This window comes from Myotis daubentonii, chromosome 2 (genome assembly GCF_963259705.1).
Source record: "Myotis daubentonii chromosome 2, mMyoDau2.1, whole genome shotgun sequence".
Lineage (NCBI taxonomy): Eukaryota > Metazoa > Chordata > Mammalia > Chiroptera > Vespertilionidae > Myotis > Myotis daubentonii.
This window is the reverse complement of record NC_081841.1, coordinates 34,916,882-34,935,223: the sequence shown is the minus strand read 5'-3', so window position 1 is coordinate 34,935,223 and position 18,342 is coordinate 34,916,882. Positions and strand designations below refer to the sequence as shown.

Sequence of the window (18,342 nt, the reverse complement as noted above, 5' to 3'; positions counted from 1 at the left end):
GGCTGACGTCCTCGCGTTCTGCAGCTGAAATGGCTGAAGTGCAGGCAGAAGCAGACATGTGTCTTAACGTCAACATTGTCCTAAGTACAGTTTAGCAATGGGCTATTTATTCTTAAGTCAGCTTTGGAGGGATCAAGATAAGATATCTTTAACTAACGGTTCTTAAACAATTGCTTTAAACAACTTTCCACGGGTTTAACTTCGGCACTCAAATTTCTAGAGAATATTAACAGTTAACATAATTCAAATACTTATCACATGCCAGGCATGGTAGTAAGTTCTTTATCAATGTCAACTCATTTCATCCTCAAAACAGCTCCATGAGGTAAGCCTTACTATCATCTGCATTCTCAGGCAAAAAGAGAAAAAGGGAGATACCCATAGAGTCACCCAGTTAGTACCAGAGCCCAGGTCTGAACCCAGGGGTTCCTTCAGAAGCTGACTCCTAAGCATATTGATTTCCACTTATAATTATTGGCCAAATAAGATGATAATGGCGAAGATGCTAACAGCTCCCATTTGAGTACCTGTTCTGGTTCTCATTTATTGAGAACTTACTACATATGCCCTATGTCAGGCATTTTACAGGTGCTATGTCTAAACTTTACACAAAGCCTGTCAGATATATGAAAATATCCTCTTTTAAAAGATAATAAAACTAAGGCTCTACAAGATAAAGTAACTTGATAATGGTCACATCTTTAATATTTGAGCCAAAGGCTGTCTGACTCTAGCATAATTTTATTTAATGGCAGGATATATGACCTTAAACAAATGACTGCTCAAAATCCAGAACCACAGATACAGAGAACGCATTGGTGGTTGCCAGAGGGGAGAGGGCCTGGGGGCCAAAATGGGTGAAGGGAGTTAAGAAGTTCAAACTTCAAGTTATAAAATAAATAAGTGATGGGAATGTAATAAACAGCATAGGGAAAATAGTTAATATTATTGTGTTGACTTTGTAAGGTGACAGATACAACCAGACATATTATGAAGAGCTTTGCAATGTAAACAAATGTCAAATCACTATGCTGTACACCTGAAACTAATTCATGTTGTATGTCAAATACACCTTAATAAGATAAGAACTTCTTATGAGACAGTACTTAAGGAATTTGGAAATAAGTCCAAAATTTTGTCTAAACCGATAAAATCTAAATTACTCTAGGCAAAGATTTACAATAGTTTGAATAGTTGCAATGAGTTTGAAAGTTATGATTTTTTACGACCTTAACAAAAATTTCTACTCAGAAATTTAGGGGGGAAAATCCATAATTGAAAATGAACAAAAGCTACAGGATTTTTAAAGGAACTATAATTGGAGAAGGTACTTAGGCTGGGAAGAAGAAGGTATTCAAAGTCCTCTTAATCTGCTTTTGTTTTACTTCAACATGATGGCCATCAGCTCCAGCCCATAAAATTTCCACCAACAGAATCCTTTACTATTTAATAATCACTTTGAACCTTTTTGTTATCACTTGACAATACCCATCTTTCTATGTATTCGAAGGTTATCTTTCAGTGCCAAGTCTAAACACCTTCCTCTATTCAAATCCTAGAAGCAGTGTCTCATTGGACTCAACTCTTTCTGCTTTTTCCTAGTGTGTATATTGTACTATATATTTTATCATTTAATTGACTTTTGTCTTCTATTCTTGGATTGTTTCAAATGTGTATACATGTTGTTTTCTCAAAAACATTTTTAATGTTTGCATTCAAAAGTGATGATGTGATTCTTTCTAGATACTCAATGCAATATTGGCATAATTGATAACCCACAATTCTATATCATGCAACTACCAGGCTTGTGGAGTTGTTCCCCAGCTTGTAGTGACTGTTGACTCTCCACTAAGCAGCTACTTCCTTTTCTGCAGAATTTCCCCTGGCCATCCAGGAGCTGCTCATTGCTCAACAGGGAGGTGGGAAGTGAAGTAGTGGCAACAACAGGAGAGAATTCACCTGTGAATACAACACATTCCAAATCTATGGCCGACTATGATGGTGACATAACAGAAGCCACCTGACTTTCCCTGTCCAGCGAAGAAGACTAGTTAAGTGTCTGTCCTGTTCTCAATGTGGTGCCAGAGAACTGAAGCACAGGCTGAACACAGGGATAACAGAAGCCTTGGGATCAGAACCTCAGAATCCCAGATCCTGTCTACCCTCCTTGTTGAACATTAATGTGATGTTCAAGTCACCATGAAAGACCTTGCTTTGTGGGCCTTTGTGACTGATTCGAAGGATCTCTTCCCTTTGAGAGGGACCTGGAGAGTATTATGCTAAGCGAAATAAGCCAATCAGAGAAAGGCACGTATCACATGATCTCACTTATAAGTGGAATCTAATGACCAAAATAGATCTAGAAACAAGGAAGCATGGAACAGACTGACAAATCTCAGAGGGAAGGGGTTGAGAATAGGAAGAAATTAACCAAAAAACTTATATGCATGTGTATGTATAACCATGGACACAGCCAATAATGCAGTGAAGCCTGGGGGTAAGGATAGGGTGGAGAGGGTCAATGCGGGGAGGAGGGGAAGGGGACATCTGTAATACTCTCAACAATAAAAATAATTTTTAAAAAATGTTCCTAGCATGTAAGACACACATTTCTATTTGCTTTTCCAAGGCATTTTTCTCCTACCATCTGGTTTCTGAACTTCCCTAACTCACCTAAGTGAGCCTGCTCTAGAGTTTATAAACTAAACTTTATAAAGAGTACACTTAAGTGAACTCTTCATGAGCTAGCAGAACTTGACAAGATTCACTTGTTTTGCTTTTTCTAATATAGAGCAGAACATTTGTGGGAGTTCCATAAGTACAATGTGATGATAAAGTTTTCAAAATTTGTGCTACCTTCTCCATATATGGCCTGGAAACATCTCCTGTCTGTCCTGTCCAAGCTTCTTTTTTAGTTTTACTTTTAGTTTTAGATTAGCTGTAATCAGCCTAACACTTAAAAATACAAGTCTACCTTGATTTGTGCACTAACTGTCTTTGAAAAAATATGAACTGGAAATTAAACACTGAAACTTAATTGTACCAGCAGAATCAGTTGCTTGGAGTCTCTCTTTTAAAGGAATTTCCTCCTTATTTATCCATTTTAGTTGATTGAACAGTTACTATGTAGAGATGGGACACTTGTAGAAACCCCAATGGCAAGGATTCTTGTTTTTAAGTTCTTGGCTCTTAGTGGCATTCCATATCATTCATCACTCTAGGCATTCAACCAATACTTAGTATCTAAAGAGTGCAAAACCCTATGCAGATACTAGAGATACAATGATGAGCAAATGCTCTCCTAAAACTTGTACTCTGTGAGAGATACAGATATGAGCAAGTAAGTCAGCAGGATCACCAGATTAAATCCAGGGTGCCCAATAAAATTTGAATTTCAAATAAACAATGCTTATTCTTTTATCATACCTATGTCACAAAAGTTGCATAGGAAAAACTTACATGGAAAAATTATTTGTTGTTTGTCTGAAATTAGAATTTCACTGTGTATCTTTATATTTTGTTATCTAAATCTAGCAGTCCTAAAGCCCCCAGATAAATAATTACACATTGGAAAAGAAAGGTGCCAGGGACTATGAGAACATATAACAGGGGGTTATTCTAGTTTGGCAGTGAAGACAGAAAAAAATTGGGGGGCATCTATTATGTGTTATGCACTGTGCTATACAGATTGTTTGCTAAATCCATGGTTATAAACTGAACATTAAAAAGTAGAGCCATAAATCCCATCTGGATTCCCATCAGCTAAATGTAATATAAAATAATGTTGGAAATTATTTCAAACCAATTATTTCACCTACTTAATATTATTTCTCCTACTGATTGAACTATGCCTCCTTCTAATTTCTACAACCGGAGTCCTGTTGTTGTTATTATTGCCTGAATTGCCTTGTTGTTGTAGTAAAAGCTCTTGAATCAATAATTTCCAACCATCTCCTTGATATAAAACTATAAAGCAACAACTAAAAGCTGCAAAGCAATAATTAAAAGTCTCTGGTGCACAGCAGCATAAAACAAGTTTGATTTGTTTCTTACCTAAAGTTAAGCTACTCATTACATATCAATTTCCACCTGTGATGTAACTCCAGCGTTCAGCATTAACCTTTAAGAATTTTTCACTCTTTGAAACTTACAGAAATAGTCAATAGGTTAGAATAAATTCACCATGTGTGTACAGTATAGACAATACTTCATATTCTTTTTAGAATTTACAGACAAACATAAGATCATTGTGTTTTTTAATATTCATATCTTTCAATTACTAAGAAAACAGCTGAATTTCTTTGCAAAGAAAGACATGATACAGACAGAGAGAGAAAAAATCGAATACTTGAAAAAGTCAGCAGATTCAAAAAGATCTTTAGAAAGCATGAATCAAACTCAGACTAAGAAAAAAAGTTATGTTGACAATGTTATCATCTTTCTTTTACCAGCCATTTACAATGCTCTCCCTTTACTAATAGTTGTTTCTTAAACATTGAACTTACAAACTTTAAATTAGGTAGTTTATTTTAACAATCATTCAATACTTATGAAATCCATGCAAAACTTTCACCTAAGTGAATTCCACTTGGTAGTTTAATTAAGGCAAAACCCTTAATCAATGTATGTAAAAAATTAAATATATATATATATCTGGGCACAGGCATGCCTTGGAGATATTGTGGGTTCAGTTCCACGCCACCACAACAAAATAAGTCATAATCTTCTGGTGGAGGGGTTTGCCTTTAATTTGTAAAAAACACAACATTCATGAAGTGCAATGAGGCAAAGCATAAGAAAACCAGGTATGCCTGTGTATGCACATAGGTAACGAAGGGATTCCTCTTGCCGAAAGAGCCGGTTGCTAGCAATTAAGTGCCAGCAAACTCTTCATCAAGACATAAGAAGGAACATCTGTTCACTGAGATGTTCCCAGGAAACTTATCTTTAGCTAACCCAGAGGGAGAGCAGAGCATGGCTTTCTACTTAGCCAGTAAGTTTTACATTTGCCAAAGTACACCCTCTTCAGTCTCTTTGTGACTTGAATTTAATGTGATAAACTAATAACACTTACTTTTTCCTGCCTTCTGTAGGATAGATGATAGCAGCTGTTAAAAAATGATTTGCAAACCACAAGTTCCAGATTTAGCAATGCCCAGCGAGGCTGCCATCTGCAACCCTTTTTGATTACTAATAAATGCAAGCTGGTATAGAGTGAAACCCTCTCCTCCCACCATTCCCTTCACCTTGTTATATTAAGCTCCTTGGCTGGGTCACACCCAATGTATTATAAACATCTCACATTGGAACAATTCCTTAAATAGCACAGTCACACACATGCCTCTGAAAACTGACAGTGTCCTTCTGTTTCAGTTCTTCTTCTGTGAAGTCTGCTTTTCTTCTCAGAAACCAGGAGAAAACCTATGATGCGTAAATCTCTGACTCTAAGCACTCAGGTGCTTCCAGATTCTTACCGTCTACAGAACCACATGACCAGTTCCCACTAACACACATCCAAACGATCAAGGCTGAAAATGACAGTTCAAGACTTTAGGTAGCTAAAGCCCCTTTGAAAACAACTCTGGGATTTGCCTGTGGTGAAAGCTACATTTCTGGGGAACCTAGCTTTATCACTTCCAGCCACCCATCTTTTCCCCAATTTTCTCAGTGTTTAGGTTTTATTCCTAGATTTGTTTCAAGATTCCAATGAACTTGGAATATAGACTGATATGGGAGGTTGGTCTCATTTGCCACAAGCATGTTGAGCTTGGGTTTGGGGTGAGGAGACAATAGAGAGGCTACATCTGGGATTGCTTTTCCCTGTTTAGGGCAGGACTTGTTCCACCATAAATGACTAAGGGAGATAGCATCCACCAAAATTTACTTCCTTGGGGAGAAAACTTACCACCTTATTTTCACGTCACCAGCATTCCAAGAACCATCTTCGGAGAACTGGGAATCGGGAATGAAGGCCCGGGGCATCAGGTGGTGTGGGTGGAGCTAACTTCCCCAGGGTTATGTGGAGTGAGGTGAAAGGCCGAGGCTGGAGAACAGGGAAGCCGCTGATGAGCTACACCTGCCTCTTTGGTTTTAGCCAAGATCATGAGAAGACGGGTGTGAGGGAAGACATGTGGGAGGAATGAGGGCGACCTCTTTGGGCGCACCCATGCCATTTGGGGGCACTCCCACCAAGTCGATCACAATGAACTAAAGATCATTCAGAATATACTCTTTAATTGGGATGAAGAAAAAGTCACTTTTTAAGTTAAACGTCAGACATTTCTATTGGGCCAGGTGCTGCGTGGTTTCTAAAACATTAATGCTATTAATCATTGTCTTTTATGGGACCATGGCTGGTCTGGGAGACAAGATATATAAATTATATAAAGAAGTACGTGAGTGGTACATTAAGCTCCATGGGAAGTCAGAACAGAATGAGCTCTGTGTGGGTTGCGAAGCCTTTAAAAATAGATGGGACACAAGCTGGGCTTTCAGTAATGAAATATTTTGGGGAGCTGGAGGCTTGGACAAACTTGGGAGGTGGGGTGGCAGGCAACTTGTGGTTTTGGCAGCACGAGGTGAACAGTCTGATGAAACCTGGAGATAGTTGGGAGGTTGTGGAGTAGTAATAAAATAAAGTAAATATATGTGTATATATGTTTAGATCGGTAGCATACAGATTCAGAAATGAATGAAATTTTCTATAATTCCATTTCCCGTTCCACGAAAATATGTTCAGCTGGGACAAACATTTTAAAAACAGAACAAAATAAAACCTACCCCAAAACAAACAAAAAAGCACACGAGGATCAGGATTGTAAACACACCACCCAAGGCATCGTAACTGGAACTGAAATTCTGTTCTCCAACTGGCAGTTTTACTTCCTACGCAAGGGGCTTCTCCAGCCACACCACTCCGGCCCCTAATCACACGCTTCACAGACCCCGCTTCGGTGCTTTCCTACTTCTCCCCAGGTTTCCGTCTCCCCCTTTCCTACTTCTCCCCAGGTTTCCATCTCCCCCTTTCCTACTTCTCCCCAGGTTTCCGTCTCCCCCGCTCCTTTTGGGCGCTCAGCAGATCTCTTCTATCTGATCCTATGCCTGTGGGTCATCGTTTCTGTCACCAAGTGAGAGGGAAGGACTGTCATAGTTAAAAGTTGGGCTCTGGATTGAAATAACCTGACTTAAAATCCCAGCTCTGCCCTCACCAGTTCTGTGACCTTAGACAACTTACTTAACTCCCTGTGCCTCAGTTTCTTCACCAGCAAACTTGCATCAATCTCATGAAGGACTCCTGGGTTATTGCAGGAATGAAACGAGATCGCGCATGCATGGCGCACTTTCTGAAACGCCTTTGACTTACTCAGATATTTGAAGTCCTCTTAAAGCCCAGCAAGAGATGACCAGCTAACTCATTCCTCGCATTAGTCTTGCTCTGTTCGATTTCCCATCAAATGAAATGTCACATCCATACTTGTGATCTTCCTATCACTACACAGATATCGAAACTTGCAACACCCAGGGAGATTTCCCTCCTAGTCATAAAGGAAGCCGGCGGTGGAGCCAGAAATAATATTCAAGTTCTGAATCCACTAGACTATGTCACCTGTCTGGTAAATTATACTCTTACTTCCTGTTCCAACTAAGTGCCTCACACCTGATGTGTCTCAGAGCAGCGAAAGGAATGACCTGAATAAATATCAATGGCTCTGCAATGAACTGAATAAAGATGTTATTTCATTATTTACTGATTGGTTGCCTCGTGCTTATGCTAACACAGCGATTTTCAACCGTGTGCCACACCACTCTAGGGTGTGCCACAAAAAAATGTAAAACATACAATACCTGACTATTTGGTCAGGGGCACTGACCTTTTCTTCCTTAGATTATCAAATAAAAGAAATGACAACAGCCAACACAACAAAAGCTGTCATGTGTGAATGAATCAAAATTATACCCTTTTTTTGTCAGATCGACAAAACATACATCTTTTGTTTTGGTGTGCTGCAGGATTTAGTAACTAGTTTGTGTGCCATGAGGTGAAAAAGGTTGAAAATCGCTGTTCTAACAGAACACCTTCCTCAGCTTCTCTGCTGGGAACAGCACTCATGAGTGTGGGTTCCTCTGGTATCTGCCCCAGGCAGGCAGCCAGAAAGGTTCAGTTTCGCCCTGGCCAATGTTGCTCAGTGGTTGGAGCATTGGATTGTGTGCCAAAGGGTCTCAGGTTTGATTCCTGGTCAAGGGCACATATCTCCACTCCTAGAAACTGTCCTGGCAAGTGCTGGGAGCAAGTGCAGGAGGCAGCTGATAGATGTGTCTCTCTTACATCCATGTTTCTCTCTCTCACCCTCCCTCCTTCTCTTCCACTCTCTCTAAAAGCAATGGAAATGGGATTAACAACAGCAACATAAATAATAATCTATGTATATAAAAGCCTAAGCAACTATTACCACCATTGGACTGGTTGCTATGACAACATACTGACTACCAGGGGGCAGATGCTCAATGCAGGAGCTGCCCCCTGGTGGTCAGCGCGCTCCCACAGCCAACCTCCCGTGGTCCTTCCTCCTGACCGGCCAGCCCCCATCAGACCCTTGATCACCAGCCAGGCCAAGGAACCCCACCCATGCATGAATTCATGCACCGGCCCTCTAGTAATTAATCAAGTATGTAAGCCAGAAAGGTTCAGTCTCCGCTGAAACAGTTTCTCCATCCCCACCCAGGCTCTGTTAAGGCTTTGTTAACGTGGGATAACATGCAGACTTCACTAAAAGAAACCCAAGATGGGGCTTTGGCTTTTGGATATACTGTAGGTAGAGATGATAACAGCATGTTCACTTGGCAAGTCCTTTCCTCTTAAGGCACATTGACCAGAAGGAGTCCTTATGTTGCCAGACCTGAAAGCAGCTGTCTGTCTTGTTATAATCAGAGAGCCTCTGAGAGACTCCCTCCCCAGTCTTCAAAATAACCTTTCAAGGAAATTAAACCATGCCATGTAAATAGCATATATATGTATGACACAGCCCCTTCTCTCTAATGCAATCTGTGATGTTGTTAGACATTAGCCAGTAGCTACATCTCTGGGATTCATCTCTGGTTGATCCAAGAGACCATTTCGTCTAACCAAGAGTAGATTGGAGGGGGAGAGGGGCACCATGAGAAGAAAACCAGATGGTGGAACCCTCCTTTAGTATAGATGGGCCCAAACATAACACTTTTTTTTTAAATCTGCTCTGTGTAAGATGCACTATTTTTTATAAGGTACTCTCTAGTGCCCTTATAGTCTAGAAATCGTTGCCTTTAAATTGCTTTCTGTTAATCAAATTTTAATAAGCAAAGACAGTGTCTTCAGGAAGCCAATTTCATAAAGATATTGTCCCAGAAAGAAAGGGATTGGGAATTCTAGTGATCTATGGGCTTCATTCTGAAAAGGAAGAACGCAGAAGTGAATGCTGAGGAAGGAAAATTGGCAACATAGTCTTGGGGGGAGTTTAAAATAAAGCAAGGCTCTGAAGATATCACCAAGGTATGTATCTCTGAATGAAAATCACCTGTTGCCCTCCCAGATCTACCCTCTGGAAATAAAGCAAGGTCTACTGACCCCCATTGACAGCCTCCCTCTGCCCCTCCCCTCCTGCCCTTTGATTTCCCATTGAACTTGGCCAGGAAGAGGCACCAACAGAGAATAGGTGGGCAGGAGGGGACAGGGCCTGAGCTATGCATTCTCCTGGCTCCCACCCTCCAGGCCTGTCTGACAGGGGCTCAGGCTTTTCCTCAGCTCCTGGTGTGTGACAGTCCTCACTTGGTTCTGCACTTCTTCCCTCCCTTGGCCCTTGCTGGGATGGTAATGTCCCCCTAAAGCCATGATGCCTGCCCCCCACTTTTTATTGTTCCCTATAACCCTGCCCACACCTTCATGAATGAAACTCTTTTCAGTCCCCCTTTTAAATAATGTGCCACCCATTTCCTGATCTCAGAAATTCTTTCAGTTGTCATGTTAATTTCCATAGCTCAATACAGTTGTCATCCACATTACTCAAAGGGCACAATACTGCCCTTAAATTATTTTGTTATTATTTTTAAACTCTGTGTAACCTTTTTTTCTAGTTGAATACATGCAGCTAAGGCCAAGAGAGATTTGACTAAAAATAAAACAACAACAACAGCAACAAAAAACAACTCCACAAGATTTCCTTTAAAACTTTGGATAGCTATTGCCAACTTGGTTTCCATACTGTTTGTATCAATTTATCATCTCACCAACAATCCGTGAGACGGCTTGGCTCCCCACACTCCCATCAGCACAATGTGTTGATCTTTGCCAATCTGATAGGTGAAGTATGGATAGCATCTCATCATTTTAATTTACATTTCTTTTCTTATGAATATGGTTTCATATGTCTAAAGCTATTTGTATTCCATTTGTATGCTCTATTTGGTTGGATTCTTGGTCAGTTTTTTAATAGGAGTTTGATTTTATCAATTTACAAAGGCTCTTTATATATTAAGAAATTTAGGTTATTTTGTATTTCATGTGTTAAATATGCATTTTTACAGTTTGTCATTTTTATTTTTTGTTGACTTTTTTTTTCATGCAGACTTTTAAAAAACACAGTCAAATTTGAATTTTCTCTGTGTGACCTCTGAGTTTGTGGTAGGCATAGAAAGGCTTTCCTGACTCCAAAATTATAAAAACATTCCCCCATGTTACTTTCTAGTATTTTTATGATTTGATGATTATTTGGCTTATAGGGAGATAGGACTTTACCTTTAATATTATCCTGATGGCTACCTGTTTTTCTCTAGGAAATGACTCTCCAGAAATATTGCACATATTTACAAAGATACATGTAAAATATATTTATTATAGTATGCTTGGAATGGGTGTGAAATATAGTATGCTTGGATGATGTGAAAATATTGAAAAATATGAAAAACAACCTTTGCATCCTTCAATAGGGAACTGGTTATATAAATTACAGTTCATTCACACACTGGAATAAAATACAGCTGTTTCAAAGAAATGTTCTTTAAGGCTAATATGGAATTCCAAAATTATGTGGTCAAGTTATCAATCAACCCTAAGGTGAAGAATAGTGCTTATACCATTTGTGATTTAAAACATTAGTATAGCCTTGGCTGGTGTAGCTCCTTTGGTTGGGTGTAGTCCTGTGCATGAAAAGGTTGCTGGTTTGATCCCAGTCAGGGCACATGCCTGGGTTGTAGGCTTTATCCCTGGTAGGAGGCATGCAGGAGGAAGCTCTCACATCAATGTCTCTCTCTCTCTCTCTCTCTCTCTCTCTCTCTCTCTCTCTCTCTCTCTCCTCTCTCTCTCCCTCTTTCTCAAGAAATCAATTAAAAATATTTTTAAAACGATATAGTACAAACCAAAGCAAAACAAACACACATATAAATACAGAGGAAAGTAGAGACAATGGTAACCTGGAAAAGAGAAACTGGGGGACTAAGGAACAGGAGTAGAAGAGAGATTTATTTACTTCTGTCTATATTTTTGTACTGTATTAATGTACAATATTATCAATTTAAACAAATGAATAAATAAAAGAGAAAAAAAGAGGTATTAAAAACTCAAGTAATTATGTTTTGGTAGTTGATTTAGTATTATAAAATGTAGATTTGTAAGATAATGTCATTTACAGTATTGAAATCTGCCCCTTAGTTCAGCAAAACACTCTTTTAACACATAGGTATGAAAATGTGGATCAGTAGCACCCTCTGCTGGTAGCAGGTTGAAATTTGATGACCCCGAAATCATTAATAAGCCTGTGGTTTGTAATTGTCATGTACTCAAATAGTATATCATGAGTAATATTTCATATCATGAATTTGAAAAGTCACTGGGAAATTTCTACAGTTAAAAAAATCACCAATTTTTGCCCGGCCGGCATGGCTCAGTGGTTGAGCATCCACTCGTGAACTAGGAGGTCACAGTTCAATTCTAGGTCAGGGCACATGCCTAGGTTGCTAGCTCAATCCCCAGTTTGAGATATATATATATATATATATATATATATATATGTATATATATATATATATATATATATATATTAAAAATCACCATTTTTGTAGAAGTCCACAATTCTAGTATTTTATCTGTGGTCTGTGTACAGAACTCTCTACTTTTGATGATGTGGAAATATTGAGAATAAAGTAATAACTATTTTTAACAACAGTTATCACCAAGTTGTATAAAAGTAAGCAATACACTGTACATGTTTGTTTTATCAGTCTATATTTTTTATTATGTTCATCTACACTAATAAAAGACAAACATGCAAATACACTGTACCTTTGCTATGCCTTAAGCCACGCCCACCAGCCAATCAGAGCGACTATATTCAAATTAGCCCAACCAAGATGGCGGCCGGCAGCCACGGAGCTGAAGCCAGCAGGAGGCTTGGTTGCTCCAGTGATGAAGGAAACCAAGCTTCCTGGCCAGCTCTGAGCTCTACTGAAGGCAACAAAGTTTCAATTATAGAAGATAAATAAATCCCAGATACCTGCTTTCAGCTGGCCATGGCCACAGAGCTGGAGCATGCAGGAGCCAGCTCTGAGCTCCACTGAAGGCAACAAAGTTTCAATTATAGAAGGTAAATAAATCCCAGAATAAAAAAAAGAAAAAAAGGAGAGGCTGGGAGCTTCTGTCACTGGGGGTCTTGGCCAGCCTGATAACAGCCCTCAGCCCCTCACTTAGGCTGGCCAGGCAACCCAATGGGGACCCACACCCTGAAAGGGGTGTGGCCAGCCTGCAAACAGCCATCAGCCCCTCACCCAGGCAGGCCAGGCACCCCAGTGGGGACCCCCATCCTGAAGGGGGTGTGACCAGCCTGCAAACACCCATCAGCCCCTCACCCAGGACGGCCAGACACCCCAGCAGAACCCCCACCCTGATCCAGGACACCCTTCAGGGCAAACCAGCCAGCCTCCACCCATGCACCAGGCCTCTATCTTATATAATAAAAGGGTAATATGCAAACCGACCCTCACAGCAGAAAGACTGGGAATCACTGGTCACTATGACACACACTGACCACTAGGGGGCAGAAGCTCAATGCAGTAGCTGCCCCCTGGTGGTCAGTGTGCTCCCACAGGGGGAGCTCTGCTCAGCCACAAGCCAGGCTGATGGCTGCCAATACAGCGGTGGTGGTAGGAGCCTCTCCTGCCTCCTCAGCAGCGCTAAGGGTGTCCGACTGCAGCTTAGGCCTGCTCCCAGGCTGCCAGAGTGATGTCTGACTGCCAGCTTAGGCCCAATTCCCCAGGGAACGGGCCTAAACCAGCAGGTGGTTATCCCCCAAGGGGTCCCAGACTGTGAGAGGACACAGGCCAGGCTGAGGGACCCCTCCGAGTGCACAAATTTTTGTGCACCAGGCCTCTAGTCTTTATTATAATTAATTCACTCATTCAACAATTAATGAGTATTTTGTGTGTGTCAGGTATATCCTAGTGCTGGGGATACACTGGGGCAAATTAGATAAATTTCTTGCTCTCATAGAATTTACTTCCTACCAAAGGAGACATAAAATTAACATAACTGACTGTAAATATAGTATATTACAGTCTTATAAGTGCTTAAGAAAGAAAAATAAAAAGAATGTAAAAATGAATTTAGAGGGAGGGTTGCAATTGTAGATGGGGCAGCCAAGGAAGGGATCACCAGAAGGTAAATTTGAATATAGCCCTGAAGAAAGGGAAAGAACTATCCAGAGGACACCTGTAAAAATATAGCAAGGGAGAAGAGCAAGTGCAAAGGTCCTGAGGTACAAGTTTACCTGACATATTTGAGAAACAGCAAGGAGGTTAGTGTAGCTGCAGTGAACAGAATAGGGGCAAGTAGTAGGAAATAAAATCAGAGCATAAATGGGGTATAAATAACTATGTAGGATCTTAGGGTTATAAAAGGACATTGGCTTTTACTCTGAGTGAGATGGGAAGCTATTGGATGATTTTTAAGGAGAACAGATACAAGCTCTGAAAAATGAATAAACTGAAGGAGTCAAGGATAGAAACCGTGGGATTAGACATTTATAGCAATAATCCAGGAGAAGAAATGATGACAAAAAGTTATAGATAGACAGGTACAGAGATACTAGATGGATAAATAATCCTATATAATAAAAGCCTAATATGCTAAGTGTCTGACCGTTCATTAGACCGTTTGACCAGTCACAATGATGCAACCACCAGGGGGCAGATGCTCTACTCTGACCAGTAGGTTAGCTTGCTGCTGGGGTCCGGCCGATCGGGATTGGGCAAGATGGGCCAGACACACCCTGGAGCCCTCCCTCAGTCCCTCCCTGGCCCTGATCGTGCACAAGTGGGGTCCCTCAGCCAGGCCTGCACCTTCTCACAATCCGGGACCCTTGGGGGATGTTGCAGAACCAGTTTTGGCACAAGACCCACAGGCCAGGGAGAGGGACCCCACCAGTGCACGAATCCATACACCAGGCCTCTAGTAGATAGATTAAAAAATAAGTAGACAGATAGATACTGTTAGATGAGATGGTACATGCTGACAGACCAAATGTAGGGTAGGAGAGTAACAGAAGAATCAAGAATTACTTCAAGATTTTAGCCTGAGCAACTGGAGGAATGTAGTTGCATTAATTGAGATTGTTTAGAGCAGCGGTTCTCAACCTGTGGGTCGCGACCCTTTTAGGGGTTGAACGGCCCTTTCACAGGGGTCACCTAAGACCCTCAGAAAACACATATATAATTACATATTGTTTTTGTGATTAATCACTATGCTTTAATTATGTTCAATTTGTAACAATGAAATTGGGGGTCACCACAACATGAGGAACTGTATTAAAGGGCTGCGGCATTAGGAAGGTTGAGAACCACTGGTTTAGAGGAAGGGATGACTATTTTAGATAGGTGAGTTTCAGATCTTATTAAATATTCAAGTGGAGGTTATCCAATAGGCAGTTGGATATACGGTCTGGATTCAGCAGAGTGATTTGTTTAGGAGACATAAATGTGGGAGTCATCAATAAAAAGGTGGCATGGGAGGCTGGTAACCCTATTAAAACCACCCAGGAAGTGAAGGTAGAGAGGAAGGGAAAGGCCAAGGCATGAGCAAAATGGCACCTCAACATTGATAAGCCAGGGGGATGAGGTAACCAGGAACTAGCAAAAGAGACATAAAGGATCAGCAGGAAGGTCAAAGGTGGAGAAAGGTAGAAAATCTGGAGCCCCCATGATCCTGTGGAGAGCTGCTGGGACAGAGGACAGGCTCTCCCCCCGAGGCTGGACCTTGCTTTCCCAGGGAGCCTGGGGGTGGTGGCTGGGACATGGGCAGCTTCTTCCCGCTGCTGTGGGGGGATGACACTACCCAACCCTTTCATTGCTGACCCTCTTCTCCGAAGGAGGCAGGGAGAGCAGGAGACCTGAGGACAACTGTGATTGTGAATCCTGACCCGGAGCCCATGTTTTCTGTTGTTTTGCTTTATTTCCACGATCAGGAACTTGTTTTAACTTGCACAAATAAAGATAAAATCCACAAATCCTTCTTGTCTCCGAAATGTCTATGTTTCCTTTCCTTCCAACAGTGCTTTGTGTCACCGAGCGGTCTGGCACCCACTGAGGCATCTTTCTTTCATGTGGTCTCCTAGGATCTGAGGAGACAGGAGACCAAACCCAATTGCAAGGGGCACCTGGGGAACAACCACCATGACATTGTCCGCATCCCTGCCATGTCGCACACTTGCCCTGAGGGGGTGCTAGGCCAGCATCTACAGGGGAACCTGAATTGATTTCCAAACCTTGTGGGGCGATCCAAAGGTTTGGCCATTTTACCCAGAATCCCTAGAACCTCAGCACCCCGGGCAAGCAGAGTGAAAGCCGGTGTTGTCCCCGGGAACTAAGAAGGCTCATGGGGAGGGAGCAGAACCATTCCAATCTTCCCTGTGCGTGGAGGGTGCGGCAGAGCCCTGCATGACAAGGTCCATGGTTTCCCTTCAAAGGGTCATCACCCTTCACAGCACAACTCCTCCGGTGGTGTCTACAGGGCTCCTGCGCTCCCTAGGCCTGCCCCCCTGGCCTCTGAGACACCCAGTTTGGGCAAAAGCAAATAAGCCCCACTGTCCCACTCTACTGCAGAAGGGATGGTGTCTTCCACTTTGGGTCACCTCCCAAAGGCAAAACGACATCACACCCACCCCCTCCACCACACACACACACATACACACACATACACACACACACACACCACACACACACACACACACATACACACACACAAAATGTTTTATTTCTCCGCTCATTTCCTTTTGGCCTTTCCAGAGACGGAATCCAAAAGCACGTTGGTGTGTGTTTCTGGGAAGCTTTGTGACTTTAGGAGAGTCGGCAAGTTCTACTTCATGCCAACATATCTTCTTTCTGACACTCTTCTTGGCCAACTGGCTACCCTTATCACTCAACACTGACCCATGTGTTCCCTGTGGCTATGATGAGAGACTTCCCAAACTCATGTTCACAAACTAAGCAGCAACAGGGAACCCTCCCCCTCCGTGTTCCAGAGCCATGATGAGTCAGATGGCAGTTTCCAGTCCACCGAGGAGAAGAGCCATAGCAGTGTGTTCTGTAGCTCTGCATGTCTCTATCTATGTGTTTAGCAGCCATTTCACAAGGGCCGATAATGCGACCAACCCACTGTGGAGTACCCAGTCCTAGGAGACCTGACTTGAATGACAGTGTTGAGAGAAACAGAATCTCCAGGTCCAGTCCTCACTTGGGGATTCCTCTTTAGAAGGGGCAACTGCTGCCTTCTACTTTCCTAACTCTTCTCGTCCTGAAACGCACCCTCCAGAGACCATATCCGTGCTGTAGATGGAGAGGGGGTGGGTCAGTGACAGGCCCTGTGGCCCCTCCTCCTCAAGGGTGTGCCAGATTCCAAGGGACCTGGTGTATATGGTACACTGTTCTCAGTATGTTTGCTCCCCTTCTTACCGCTATGTGTTTTAACCAAGGTCACCTCTCCCTGAAAGGTTGTTTCCCCAGGTGGGGATTTTTCCCTGGAGTTGGGGATTAACAGGAATAAGGAGGGACTAATCAGTAAAACCTCTTAACTGAGTGCCAGGCGGGTAGTTAATCACTTTCACTGGGAACAATCAGCCTTAAGCCAAATCCTCTTTACTTAGGAGAACCTTCTTCAGTTACTTCCTGGTAGCTTAACTGAACGATTGGGTAGTGACCTTGGAATGGATTTAACAATCAGCCTATCCTTTGGAATAGAATGGATAGGATTAAAATCAACTGGTATAAATACAGATGTAGCAACAGAATAAAGACAGAACGTGTAGCTGCAGAGCCGACTACGTGTGTGCGGGAAGGTCCAAAACGACTGCGACCTCAGCCAGGCACCTCACAGCTCAGCCCGCCCAGCCCGGACCCCAGCGCGCACTTGCCAAGCTGCTCCTGAAGCCAATCCACAACCGCGCGCCTGGGACTCTGTTCCTGCCAGAAGTGAGGGACCAACGTGCTGAGGAGCGGGCTCAAGCCAAGGCATATTCCGCCCCGGTCATGGCCGACAAATTGGACATGTCTCTGGAGGACATCATTAATTTGAACCGGAGCCAGCAGGGCGGCCGCGGCCGTGGCCGAGGTGGGGGCTGGGGCCCAGGCCGGGCCGGCTCCCAGGGAGGCCGCGATGGCGGAGCGCAGGCCACCGCACCAGTGAGCCGAGGCGGCGGGCCCTTCCGGAACCGGAACCGGAACCGGAACCGGGCGGCCCTCGGCCAAGACGGCGCGGCGGGCGGCCGAGGCAGGAACCGGCCGGCGCCCTACAGCCGACCCAGACAGCTTCCCGACAGGCGGCAACACGACCCTTTTGACGGCCGCTTCCGCGGGGGCGCCGGCCCGGGGACGGGAGGCAAACTTTTGGTGTCCAACCTGGACTTCGGGGTGTCGGACGCGGACATCCAGGAGCTGTTTGCGGACTGCGGGACCCTGAAAAAGGCCGCCCTGCACTGCGACCGCTCTGGCCGCAGCCTGGGCACGGCCCACGTGCACTTTGAGCGGAAGGCAGACGCCCTGGCAGCCATGCGGCGGTACCACGGCGTCCCCTTGGACGGCCGCCCCATGAGCATCCAGCTCCTCACCTCACAGGCAGACACGCGGCGCAGGCCGGGGCCCAGTGGCAACAGAGGCGGGAGGACCTGGAACCCGGGATCTGGAGGCTTCGGTGGCGGCACCCGCAGAGGCGCCCGCGGAGGCGGCTGGGGCAGAAGCTGGGGCACCGGCCGGGGTTCCAGGCAGCAGATCTCCGTAGAGGAGCGGGATGCCCAGCTGGACGATTACAACGCGAGGATGGACACCAGCTAA

The 18,342-nt window shown here is 43.4% G+C and overlaps 1 protein-coding gene across 1 annotated transcript; it reads left to right on the top strand.

The window, feature by feature from the left end:
* Positions 1–17,523: 17,523 nt before the first annotated feature.
* On the top strand, positions 17,524–18,342 carry LOC132226079 (THO complex subunit 4-like). The gene has a single exon (XM_059680965.1). The coding sequence runs from the start codon at positions 17,542–17,544 to the stop codon at positions 18,340–18,342; it is 801 nt and encodes a 266-aa protein (XP_059536948.1). The 5' UTR covers positions 17,524–17,541.